The sequence below is a fragment of the Struthio camelus genome, chromosome 17, assembly GCF_040807025.1.
Source record: "Struthio camelus isolate bStrCam1 chromosome 17, bStrCam1.hap1, whole genome shotgun sequence".
NCBI lineage: Eukaryota > Metazoa > Chordata > Aves > Struthioniformes > Struthionidae > Struthio > Struthio camelus.
In genome coordinates this window covers 17,863,106-17,875,802 of record NC_090958.1, presented here as the reverse complement: position 1 = coordinate 17,875,802, position 12,697 = coordinate 17,863,106, and the positions used below count along the sequence as shown (strand labels likewise).

At 37.0% G+C, this 12,697-nt stretch overlaps 1 protein-coding gene across 12 annotated transcripts in view; it reads left to right on the top strand.

Annotated features, from left to right (window-relative positions):
* The window catches only part of CLIP1 (CAP-Gly domain containing linker protein 1), a 77,834-nt gene that overhangs the window by 32,168 nt on the left and 32,969 nt on the right, over positions 1-12,697 (top strand). For 6 of the 12 annotated variants that reach the window (XM_068911728.1, XM_068911720.1, XM_068911718.1 and 3 more), the window contains exons 6-10: positions 1,880-2,077; positions 2,470-2,573; positions 4,860-4,920; positions 6,089-6,121; positions 10,149-10,253. In XM_068911728.1, the coding sequence (XP_068767829.1) occupies positions 1,880-2,077; positions 2,470-2,573; positions 4,860-4,920; positions 6,089-6,121; positions 10,149-10,253 (501 nt within the window). The remainder of the gene's footprint in view (positions 1-1,879; positions 2,078-2,469; positions 2,574-4,859; positions 4,921-6,088; positions 6,122-10,148; positions 10,254-12,697) is intronic. The other 6 variants (XM_068911723.1, XM_068911721.1, XM_068911722.1 and 3 more) reach the window with 2 other exon arrangements.

The following is a 12,697-nucleotide window of genomic DNA, read 5'->3' as shown; positions in this document are numbered from 1 at the left end:
TAGGCAGCATGAGTCTTTAGTTCCTATCCAAGTGAAAGGACTGTGAGAATAATTTTGGTGCTTTCTTTCTTCAACAGTTAACCTGCTGAAGAAACAGAATTTCCTCAAATCAAATTTTGACACAGCAGTGTTTTTTTTTTTTTTATTGCTCTGGTCGCTAGGAAAATTGTATTTTATCTGGAACTAGCTGGGCTTTGACGTAGTCTTCTCAGTTATTCAGGGCTGTTGCTGTGTTCTTTCACTGTATAAGAAATAGCAACTATCAAAGTAGGTGATCTAATAACGTAAGAGGGCTGTGTGTTGCAATTTGTATTTGTTTCCAAATCTGAGGGGAGCTGGCATTTCTCTTGAACTCTTTTAGATTTCTTTTGAAATCAGAAATAAAGTTGAGTTGGGTTAGAGAAGCTAGACTTGTGAAAAACTTTACCTCAAGCACAATTATTGCTTTTTAACATGTTCTGGAATGAGACATCTTCCAGAAACTGAGAAAGTAAGAAACAACTAATCTAAACATTGGTGAAAGTTTCATTTTATTAGAAGATGAACTTACTCTGTCTCATACCTTTTGAGTCAGTTGACACAGTATTTGCAATGAATTGTAGACTTATCATTCCAGGCTGTGAGTAGACAGGTTAGAAATATTAATTCTGTAGGAAACATAGTAACAGAGTAGGCCTGTTTTTGTGATGAGAGGAAAATGATGTCCATGTTATGCTCTCTGTGGTCAATGTTATTGGGTGCTGGCATTCCCTGCTGCATATGGCAGCTATTCTTCAGTGTTTCAATCTCTGAAAAGATCGTGGAGGAAGCATGTTCTTATTCTTGGGCAAGACTATTGGACAGAGCTAAAGGTTAATGTAACAAAAAAGCAAGTCTTTGCATAGGGCTTTTTGTTTTAAGTAAGGTTTTTAAATGAGGTGTTGTTCACTTCAAATTTCTGAGCTGCTAAGTGTAAGGTCAGTTTTTATAAACTGTATCAATTTTTTTTTAGTTCAGTTCTTGTTCACTTTTATGATGTAATTTCAGTTTATTCACTTTCCCTTCTAGCTCAAAAAGTCTTGAGGAAGTAGAAGACAGGGCCATGCTGAATTTTCACTGACACTGGTTCCATTCAGTGGAGCAGAGATCATGCAAGGTCAAGAAAAACCTTAAGGTTCATTTTAGCTATAGTTCTCTGGATTCATTCATTTATATCTATACTCCTTAAGTTTAATCCTTCAGAAGTTTTTTTCTGGAATTAATCTAATTCTAAGTGTTACAGTTGTTTTAATTGGATGACAGTTGTTCTCCTTCAAAATGTTTTAGGATTATATTAGCTGTGAGGCTGACTTTTTAAGGCAAGGTAAGCACCTTTGATCTTAAAGATTGTCTTTGCATAGTAGATGAACAAAATGCTAGTTGGACTTCCAAAAGCTTTTCCCGGAGCATTTGGGAATGTTATACTGTTGCTGGTGACCTAAGATTATGACTTGGTAAATAGAGGGAGAATGTTTTTAACTTGCTGTAAGGTTGTCTTTATATCTTGCACGAAAAGGTGCTTAGAAACCTAACAAGTTAGCCTTCTTGCAAGTCTACAGCACCCACCTTAAACTGAGGCTAGACTTCTGTTTTCACTTGAACACTTCTGTCTCCTACGTACCACCCGCTGATTACCACAAAACAATCTTACCGTCCAGGTATGTCCATTGTTAACTTCTAGAAAATGACATAATTTAAATGTAAAAGCAATAAAAATATTTTCCTTGTATAACAAATGTAAAGGAGAAGGTACAGTGTAGGTTACAGAAAGCATTTGCTTTACTAACCCTCTGTTTGTAGAATCTGGAGGCATCGCTGGCAGCTGATACAGAATGATTTTTAACATATTTACTTTCTAAAGTTGACAGAAACATCTTCCCGGTATGCCAGAAAAATCTCTGGTACCACAGCCCTACAGGAAGCGTTGAAGGAGAAGCAGCAGCATATTGAACAGCTCCTGGCAGAAAGGGACTTGGAGAGGGCAGAAGTTGCTAAAGCAACCAGTCACGTAGGGGAAATAGAGCAGGAATTAGCACTTGTTCGAGATGGACATGATCGGGTAAGAGCAGTGTTGCTGTTCTTAAAATAGAAGCTGTAAGAAAATTGACTTAATTCCCAAAATTGTGTTGCCTTATTGAAAAGGTTCAGGAGTAAGAAGTGATGTTCTATAACTAAAATAGTTCATCCCTATGAGCTATTCCTCATGGAGGCTTTGGCTTGATAAGATAGCAAGTCTATTTCATTTAACTAATTTTAGTTGAACTTCTCTACACCCCAGTGAGTAATGCTTTTCTACAAATACGCATATCTGAATATGGTAAAGTTCCTGTCCATTGAACTATCACTTTACTAAATTATGATTACTGAGCTATAGCTATATAACTTGAATTAAGTTCAAGTATTGCCTAACTTACCTACCTACTATATTTTGTTCCTGTTACTGTCAATTAGCATGTACTGGAGATGGAAGCAAAAATGGATCAGCTTCGAGCTATGGTGGAGGCTGCTGATAGGGAGAAAGTGGAGCTCCTCAATCAGCTTGAGGAAGAGAAAAGGTGACTCAGAAGTGTCTTCATTTGTATCTCTCTCTTAAGAACAAAATTTGTATTAAAATGGCTTGCAAATATGAAACACACTTCAAGTAATGTAGGTATGGGTAGTTATTGTACAATACTGTATTGCAGTTTCTTAAAAATAATAGTGAGAGAAATTCTTTACATTGGGTGGGTGTTACAGCTGGTATAATGCAGCCAATGAAAGTTATACTATGATGACTTGCAACTAGAAGTGGAATTTAGTATTTTGAGATCTCTTGTGATTGAATGTCCCCTTTTAGACTTGACAGATGGCACTGCTCAAGAAACAATCCAGGTGAAAGCTGGTTAGAGACTGTGACTATTGTTTATAGCTGAATTTCATGCAATACGTTCCTTTTAGCATGTTGCCAAGGGTTTTCTTCCTACTCATATGAAGTTAGTGGATTATGCTTGATGTTCTTGAAACACTCATCTCCCGCTTCAAACTGCAAGTTTTGATAATTCCATTTCCTAAGAGTGCTGGAATAGGAATTTACACTTTACATCTCTTGTGAATAATTTATTACCGTCAGTCACGTGCTTCTAGGTAGGTTCCATCTCTTACAGAAAAAAATCATCACATCCTTTAATACCTTTTCTAGTTGCCGTCCTTAACCATTTGAGGAAAGGAACTGAGATTAACAAATAGATATGCATGGTTAGGTGAGGAAATAATCTGATAAATAGATTGTCTTAATGAATTTGGAATGCTTTTGTAAAGCAGGAGTCTATTTGGGAACTCATTGTCAGTCTGCACTGTAGGCTTGTGTGCTCCCCTGAAATCAGGCAAGCGTCAGCCTCCCTGAAAGGCCTCCTTAAAACTTGAAATCCCAAGTGAAGAGATGTAATGGTAAGCCTTGGGCAATTCTTTTGCAATTTGCATGCTGTCATTTTATGGGACCCGCTCCAACTGAATTTTCCAAACAGTAGATGTTAGATCTAGAATTGGTTGTATATATTCTACAAAATAACGGAGTGCCTAAAAATAAATAAAAAGAAAAAAACTGCAGCACCTCTGTTTGCCTGGCCACGAACCTATTTTCACTGAATGCCAGGCCAGTGGGGGTCTGCTTTACTGCAGTGCTCTGTGGCCTTGAGTTCACCTTCAGCGTGTTGCTAGGCAGCATAAGTGTTGCTGTGTATGCCTGCTACCCATTACCCGAAGTGACATTTTACAGCTAGGGAAATATTTCATGGCTTCAGCAGTGTAGTATTTCTCCTTCCTCCTAAGCACTCTAGGATTATTTATTTTGAAAGTTCGCTGTCATATGTATTCAGTACAGTCTCAGCAGTAACTTGAAGTCAAATAATCTTTAATCTTCTGTTTCCCAAAGCATGGGGGTGAGGCCCACTTTCAGTAGTAAGATGAGACAGATTTAAGTTCTTATTGTCCTTTATCTTTTAGACATCCATCACTTGTAACTCCCTTTGATACAATGACCTTGTTGCAGTCATCTCTACTTCTATCAGCCCGAGTCCAGACATGAGTAGTGTGTGTAACTCAAAGGAAAGAGGGCATGCCAGTCCCTTCCTTGCCACATCTCACTGTGTTGAGAGGAACAAGGGGAAAAGGAGACAGTCTGGCTCTAAGAACCTTCTTCACTGGGGCATACCAGAGGCAGGGGAGGGAAGGGGGGAAAAAAAACTCAATTATTTTAAATCAGTTATTAGCTTCTCACTTCTAGCTGCTCATTTTAAAACATTGTCCCCATTTTTGCCTTGCCCCCATTGTCGGGGCAAGGCAAGCTGTATCTGTGTTCTTGCATACATCCCCGTTCCGCATCCTGGCGTTCATCTTGACAGCTAACGTGGTTTGTCTCTGCTAGAGCTTTGGTGGAAGTTAACCAGCACAGTTCCTAGAGCGCTCTTAGATTTTCTTCTGTATTTCCTAACTTTCTGTCTGTTTCTTGACTGAATGGTAGAATATGCAGAATATTAGATCGAGCTGTTCATTTAGGTCACCGCTTTTGAGGACACAAAACAGTGAAGGAAGGAGAAAAATGATGATGGCTTTAAAGTTTTCTTTTTAACTCCTCAGAAAATGCAACAGAATACTTTCTTTATAGAGCTACCAATGTCTGTCTTAATCAGTAATTGTGATTTTCAAGACATGTTTTGTGTGAGAGATTTCTCCTTTCCTAATGCTCCTGGCAGTTTGCTGATCTAATCAGAATGATGTCACTGTAGTCCTAATTTCCACTGAAAAGGGAACTTGAAAGCATTTGCTTTCTAAGGTGTCTGAATTTGAATTAATTTTCCCCACAGGAAAGTTGAAGACCTTCAGTTCCGTGTAGAAGAAGAATCCATTACCAAAGGAGACCTAGAGGTAAAATATCGCCAGCTTGGTAAACAACATGTTTAATAGGATATTTAAATGCAATCAATTCAGATTAACTGTACTCTTCTCCGGAAAAGAAAGGCAGGAATAATTAATAGATGCAATAGGAAAGATTAATAGATGCAATACTGGTTCAGGAGTATGCAAAGCACATGATAGTAATTCCTAGTTCTGCAGTCCTTGAGTAAGCTGAACAGGATTGCACCCTTAATTCAGTTACACTCTTTAGCAAGGGTTCTACTGTGTAATGGCTTTGGTTGTTTAGAGTAATTAACTTAACTCATAGTGAAATTCTACTTTTTGCTGTTTTATATTGTTTTGTATTATATCTTACTAATATTTCTGAAATTGCTTAAAAGTAATCAAATACAAAAAATCATTTTGAAGTTATAAGACTGACAATTAATATTTGTGTCTTTGAAGTGAATATTGAATACTAGTTCCATTTGTCTTGAATCAGTTTTTTTTTTTTTAATAATCCCTGTGCTTTCCTTAGGGAAAACTGATTAACAAAGCGTTCTGTCATGAGTTAAATTTTACACAAAATCTAAACAGCAATTACTGTCTGCAATTTATTTATAGCTAGACAAACAGTAGGAAGATAACGTGGGACTAAAATGCAATATGCTATTACACAGATTAGAAAATAGAATCGATGAATAATTATTTTTGACTATATGAACGCTGCCAGTTTTCATACCAATAAAAAGCAAGGTACTTTTTAGCTAGTCTTCTCTATTCTTGTTTAATTTGAAAAATACTAGAGCTTCTTGCACAGCACAAAGAGTACAAATTTAACTGACCTGTGACCCTGTGGAGCCTTAATGATTGAAAGTGCTAGCCTTATGAAAATAATTCATTTCATATAACATTTCTTTTATTTTAGTCTTTCATTCATTTAAAAATACCTATCTAGACTCTTCATAGAATGTTCTTTCTATTGTTTAGTCCATGCAAGTCTTAGTTTTTTATTTTTTGTTAAACTAGTCAATAATCATGGCAAACCATCTTAAAGACTCTGGTTTGTCAAGCTACATAACTTAGAGTTTAAACTGAATTCCAGATAATGAAATGTGTCCTGTTGTTTGTGTTGGAATGATAGTACTAAGCGTGCAGGTGAAATATTTTTGTTTTTGTTTTTTAATTTTACTGATAGCGAAAGAGGCAGATTTCGGAAGATCCAGAAAATGTAAGAGGGCACTTAAATGTGCAGAGACATCTTATGTTAACAGATTGTGTGCAGAAAATGCTTATACTTATTCACTAACTGCATAATCTGTTATTGAAACATTGACTCTAGTATTTGTGTGCATGTTGCTTTCAGAGCAATTACAACATTTATCAAAAAGAATGTGTGTAATGACTAAACATTATAATCCCCATTAACTGAAGAGAGGGCAAATGTGTCATCGTAAGAATTCTTTAGTGTCAAAAGCTTTGCAACTAATTGAAGAGTATAGGAGCTTGTAGAAAATGACTGTCTTGAAGTCTTTCTTATATGTAGGATTTTAGTTTGCTTTTCCCACAAAATCCTGCATGCTTTCCTATGAGCTCCTACTGCTGTTCAATAGATGCAGTTTGCAGTGACTGATTTATTTTTCTCTTGAGTTTAAAAAAAAAAAAAGGCAATGTTCCCCACATCCCCTTATTCCTGTTTTTTGCCATGAAACGCTAAATGGAGAGATGATTTTAAAAAAATCTTAAGAGTTAGTGAGCCAAACTATCTTGTTTTTTATTATATCTTAATGTAGCTTCTCCTTGAATTATGTAAGAAAAAGGTATGTTACTGGTTAACAGAAATTGCTTTACGAGAAATTAAAACAGCCCTGTCACTTCTGTAGCTCAGAATAAATGGAATTCAAAAGCCCTCTCTTTTTGGTTAGATTCAGGAAAATTTGTCACAGGCTGCCTCCTCTGCTGCATCTCCAGCCAAGATAGAAAGTTCTCAAGACTAAAACTGGTTTCCTGCTGTGCATTCTTAGGTGTTCCTTTTGCGAAGCTACTTCAGCGATCTGGGTCTCCTCTATTCTTCCAAATCAGGCTCACGGTGTGTTAGAAGTAAATCTGCATGTGCCCTTCCTTTCTCTTGTTTTGTGCACTCCTTGTTTAATCCTATCTCTACTCCTGATTTCCCTATTCTAATTTTTCCATAAATGGACATCTTCACTCTCTAAAGGAGAGAAATGGGTGATCACTTAGTTTCAGAACGAATGTTTCATAATCTGAGTCATGTTCTGTGATTATCTGAGCATGAAGGGACTGAATGTCATCTTGCCCCTATCCTAGAACTGATTATCAGCATTTATGGCTTCAGCACAATTTCACAGATTGACGGAGAACCGACCTGTACGTTTGTTCTGAAGTGAAAGAGTAACTAGAATACGTAAATGCTGGAAACGGTTGATGACTGCTCTCTGATGTCTGAATTTAGTGGAATCCTTTAGGGTTCAAGCCAATGTGAGGCTTGTCCCATTTCCCTATCGCTCTTCATCTAACTGTGATATTTTGGAGAAAGGGAAGATACTTCCTTATTGTTTTTTGTTTTTCTTTTCCACTGAAGTTGAAGTTTACAATCAAATTCTTTACTACTTTTTACAGTACTCTGCTCTCGTTGATTTATTGTGCTCTGGGTTTCCTCAAGGAGGAGCTTATTCTTTAGACGATCAGGAAAGAAAGCTGAGTAATTCAAAATTTTGCAGTGAATTTGCCTTGTGGGAATGGGACTTGTTTAAAGGATAATTCCCCCATCTCTTACATGGTGAAAAGAGTGGCCAGCAAAGATCGTTATCTCTGGAGTTTTTCTTTTAGCTTCTGTGTCTATTTTTGGTAGAATTCATTTTTATTTGCAATACGTAGGAGATGAGGTTTAAAAATGTCAGTAATCGGTGCTGATATTTCTAATTTTTGCAGTATTAAAGCAACGTCTATAAAAATTAATGGTTAATAGCATTTTGTTGTTTATGTAGTATAAAAAGTCTTAAGATAGCATATTTCGCAAAGTGATGTAAAGAGAATTCTGTGAGTATCAGGTTTTGGGTTTGTTGGTTTTTAATAGATCCTTTTAAGGAAATGAAGTGAGGAAGGTATGACTATTCAAAATCTTTAATTTTAAACACTTTTAGGATTTAGAATTTTTTTTGTGGATCAGAAGTAATACTAACCAGTCTGAGAGGGGACTGAATTATACCCACTTTTTTAAAAGCACCAAAGTTTGAAAATTTTGTTTCCCTCAGAGTATTTAATTCAGTTGTCAAAGGCTGCTTGAGGTAAAATATAATAGCCTAAATTCTAATAGTTTCCTCTCCTGCATCCAATATACTCTGAAGATCTTCCATGACGACTCTGGAACAGCACCAGATGTCCGCATGCTTTTGGGAAAGAAGATAACTTGATGCTGTCAGAATGGAATATCGTGATTGGAGGAAAACAGGAGATTCATCCCCCTCTCACTTGCACTGCAGAGACCGTGCAGGATTATTATTATTATTTTTTAACTGCTGTGGCTGGTTTGGAGGCAGTCCTAATCAGCTCGTCACTCTTTATAAATAACAGTTCTACAGGGACTTCAAACTATCCTATTACAAAGACCAGAGAAGCAGCAGTGTCCTGCCAGCTGTGCACATGCTGCTTCACTGTGGGCTTGGCAGCAATGTGGCTTTGGTATCATTCATGCAACTTTCATCCTTTTGGATTCTTTCGATCCAGTGTTCAATGGCTTTTCAGTAGCTTTTCACGTTGCAGGACTCTCTCTTATTAAGAATAGTTCACAGGGTTCTGAGCTTTTCTAACTTTTTACTCTGTTCTATTGCAAAGAAACTGCTACAGCTAAACTGTTGAAGAACTTTTATCAAGAGAGATGCATGCAACTTCATGGGCTAATAAATGCATTTCAGCCTAACCAGGCAGGACTTTGTTCTCTTTCTGGAGATCTCTTACTCTTGATGTGGGTAAGCCCTGAAAAGCTGCCCTTTCTGGAAAAGATAATGTGAAACGACAGTAGACTTCTATAATCTTTTTAATTTGGATTGTTACTTTTAAATTACGTTGACCTCTCAAGATTGACACAATATTCAGATCTTTGCATTTCAGAAGTAAGTGTGACACCTAGTTCTTAACTCTGCATATTCCTTTTTCCTTTTTTCTTTTCTCTTCTTGTCTTGTCTTTTTTCTTTTTTTTTTTTTCTTTTTTCTTTTCCTCATCTCAGAGGTGCTAGTGAGGTTTGGACTAACTGCTGAACTTTTCCTGCATCTCTCCAACTTCAAGCTGTCTTGCCAGGCCTCTGGGAGTATCTGGGAGCCTGGGTATCAAGCTTACTGATATTCTGCGTTCTTGCTAAAAATTCGACCCCTTTTTTAAGCAAAAGATAGGAAGTATCTGGTTGCTTAGTTTCATGTGCTTCCTACTTCTCCTTAGGAAAACAGTGCCTCTTAGAATTACAAAGATCTTAAAATTTGTTACTTCCACACCTGGTTGAACGTAATTAGACATCGGTAATTATAGAGCAACCAGACTGATTCACTTGTTTGCCTGCCTTTGGAGAATCTTGCTTGTTGCTTGTTTTCATTCTGGAGGAGAAGGGGGAACAGTTAGGGTTCTGCAGTTATAGGCAACCAGGTTCTTTATTTTTATTCAAATAATTCATATCCTAGTGACAAATGAAGCTTGATGTTCCAAGGACATGGCTGAAAGGATTTTTATGGTTGAGACTTGAGATGCAGCTACTACTGTAAAAGATTGGTTGTGAGTCATCACATGAGTTTCAGCGTTGAATTTTCATCCCTGGTTCATAGTTAAGTCATTAAAAATTATAAGCCCATTCTATTGAGGGGAAAAAAAACATTAGTGGGATGACGAGAAAAGGGACAAATCATCCTGTTAGGACAGATGTGTATATTTTTTTTCCATAACTATTCTAATTTGTGCTGAAAACTTCATGTACTGATAAATAACTTCTACTTGGCTGCATGAAACTTTTTTGTTCATATTTCTTCTTGTTTGTGGGTTTTTATTTTTTTCCATGTCAGTCATTTTACACTTTCAGTCCATCTTTCTCATCCATCCATAGCATTTCCCTGTTCATTTTATCCATTGCATCTTCTCTGCTCATCATTGGTAGAAGATTCTGGCAGCACGGCCTGCATGTGGCTACCTCCTCTTGTGCTGGCATGTGATGGTGGCACCGTTGTGTTCTCTTCCTTTCCCTTTTTACTAACAGACGCAGACCAAACTGGAGCATGCCCGCATTAAGGAGCTTGAACAGAGCCTGCTCTTTGAAAAGACCAAAGCTGACAAACTCCAGAGGGAGTTAGAAGACACTAGGGTAATGGTTTTCACTATTTAAACAAGACTCATTTGTGTGTTGGAGGATTTCTGATGACACTGTCTGCTGGGTGTAAAACATGCCAGAAGAGCTACTTGCTTCTTCAGTGATCAGTGCATGCTATAGATGTAGCTGGAACACTTCTAAAGTTAGCATTAATTTTGAGCTTCAGTAGAATGTGTGTGTGTATATATGTATGTGCATTTCTTCAGAAGAATTCAGGTAAGATGATTTCAAAAGGCAAAAATAACACTTCAATACAGGTGAAAAGTAGCAAATGGGACTGTGAATTGATCTAAAGGAGTGCACAGTGATTCATTTTTAGAAGTATCAAAGTTCATTATGTCTGAAGGAAGAAAGATTCCCATCTTTATGCAGCAAGATCTATATTTTTAACACAAATTTAGTGTTTCAGGACTGTATTTGGTTTCTGAGGCCTTAAGAAGGGGCTGTATCACTTGCTTTGCTGAACCATGGTTTCCAGTGGCTTTCTCGTTCTTTTTTAGCTGCCCATCACATGATCTGTTCATGGACATCCCAGTAACGTTAGTAATACAGTTACCCTGGCAAAAAATTATTAGAGATGTATTGTCCAAACACAGAGGTTCAGCAGATGTTCATTTCTATGCATTTTGGTGCCTTTCTAGAGACTGCTAAAGATTGTTCTTGCTAGAAAGGTGCTAGCCCTGTTCAACTTTGTTTGAAACAAAGCCCGTGGGAGTGATTTGGTTGACTTCAGTGTTTCAACACTTAAAAGTCTTTTAGCAAAGACCGTTGCGCTGTAATGGTGCGTTATGTATCTATGTTTCTTTGGAAGTTAAGATCGGAGAAGAGTGAATAAAACAAACATGTAAGGTTATAGGTAATATCTAGGGTGCTATTGCTTAATCCTGTTAATTTGCTCTGTGCGGCTTCTGTCTTGACCCTATTAGTTAGCTGACTGCTGATTAGCTGATGTAACATGTCAGTAGCTTTCTCTTGTAAGGATTCTCTAGAGAGTTAATTTTGGTTTGGGGTGGCTTATTAGACGGACCTTTGCTGTTACTCATGAAATCAAAGTACTGCTGTACTTAGCTCTTGGAAACTAGACAGAAAGGGGAGAAAAGGGATATCCTGGCTCATGCTTGTCCTTTATATTGAAGGTGATGAAGCAAAATAGTAAAAGAATTGTAAAAGGTGCTTTATTTTAACATCTTCTGCAACTCTATTGCATTTGAAATACAATATTGAAATGCTTTTATCATATGGTAAGGAAATTTAATTTACTCACAGTCCAGCAGCTGGGGGCTTGTTATCAGGGATCCTAATGCTGATATGGAATCTCTGACTTTGGGAGAAGAGGATGATTGCTTCATTGTGCAAATAAGATAACTTTGTTCTGCATAAGCAAATTGCTCACAGACAAATGTGGGTCGTGTTGACATCCAGCCAAATTATTTGGAGTTATTAAAGAGAAGATGGAAGGAAGGAACTTTCAGCTCTAGGAAGAATTTGCTAACAATCATATGTGTTGAATGTACTATTTCCTTGGTGTTACTGGACATCTCAACAGGAACAACAAAATGATCCCAATAATTTTTTGGTTATGTTGTACCAGAAATTGATAGCTCCATTTCCTTCTGTCAGGTCCAGTTATGTAAAAGGAATTTAGGTTATAGCTAATGGAACACCATTGCTTATAAGTGCCCTTTATTCTAAATTCTTTATGTGTAAGCACACACCCTTTAAGATGCCTTTGTTGATTGTTTCCGGTATGTGGAATCCAATAGCCAGAGATGGGAAGCATCCAGGAATAGGTAGTGTAATAGATAATTAATTCTGCGCCCTTCAGGCTTGGCTGTCAGGATGTTTACTGAAAATCTGTAAGTCTACTTCTAGAGACAATGAATCAGACAAAGCAATGCAATGGAAATAAGCCACTAATACCTGTTCTGTGCAGTACATTTTGTAATCTAAATCCCTTAAGATCCCTTGATATAGTGAAGCCATGAATTTTATTCCACTTCTTTCTCATTTTGACAACTTCTTTGCATTACAAGGTGCAGACTTCCTGTAGTTAATGCATTGTTTCTTTATGTTAGAAGAAGAGAGTTAATATTATCTTTTTCCAAACAAAGCAGAAAATCATCATGAGTTTTTAAGACTTTTAAAGCACAGGATTCAACTGAAAGAAATGTTATACTTCTTTGCTTGTGAATCGGCTCTTTTTCTGAAGGATCATAAAATTTTTTACCATTTCCCTTTTTTCAAAGTAAGCATTCCTTTGAGAGAGGGTAAGAGTTTTATTCGCTTACCTAATTTCTATTGTGGTAGAGTCAGATAACAGTTGGTAGTTATACAGCCGCTACAATGACAATTGATAATATCATATTCAAAATTGTGACTTACATATTTATACAAAATGTTGCTTGTTTTAGTAGGTCATTGCACAACAGCAATGAGGT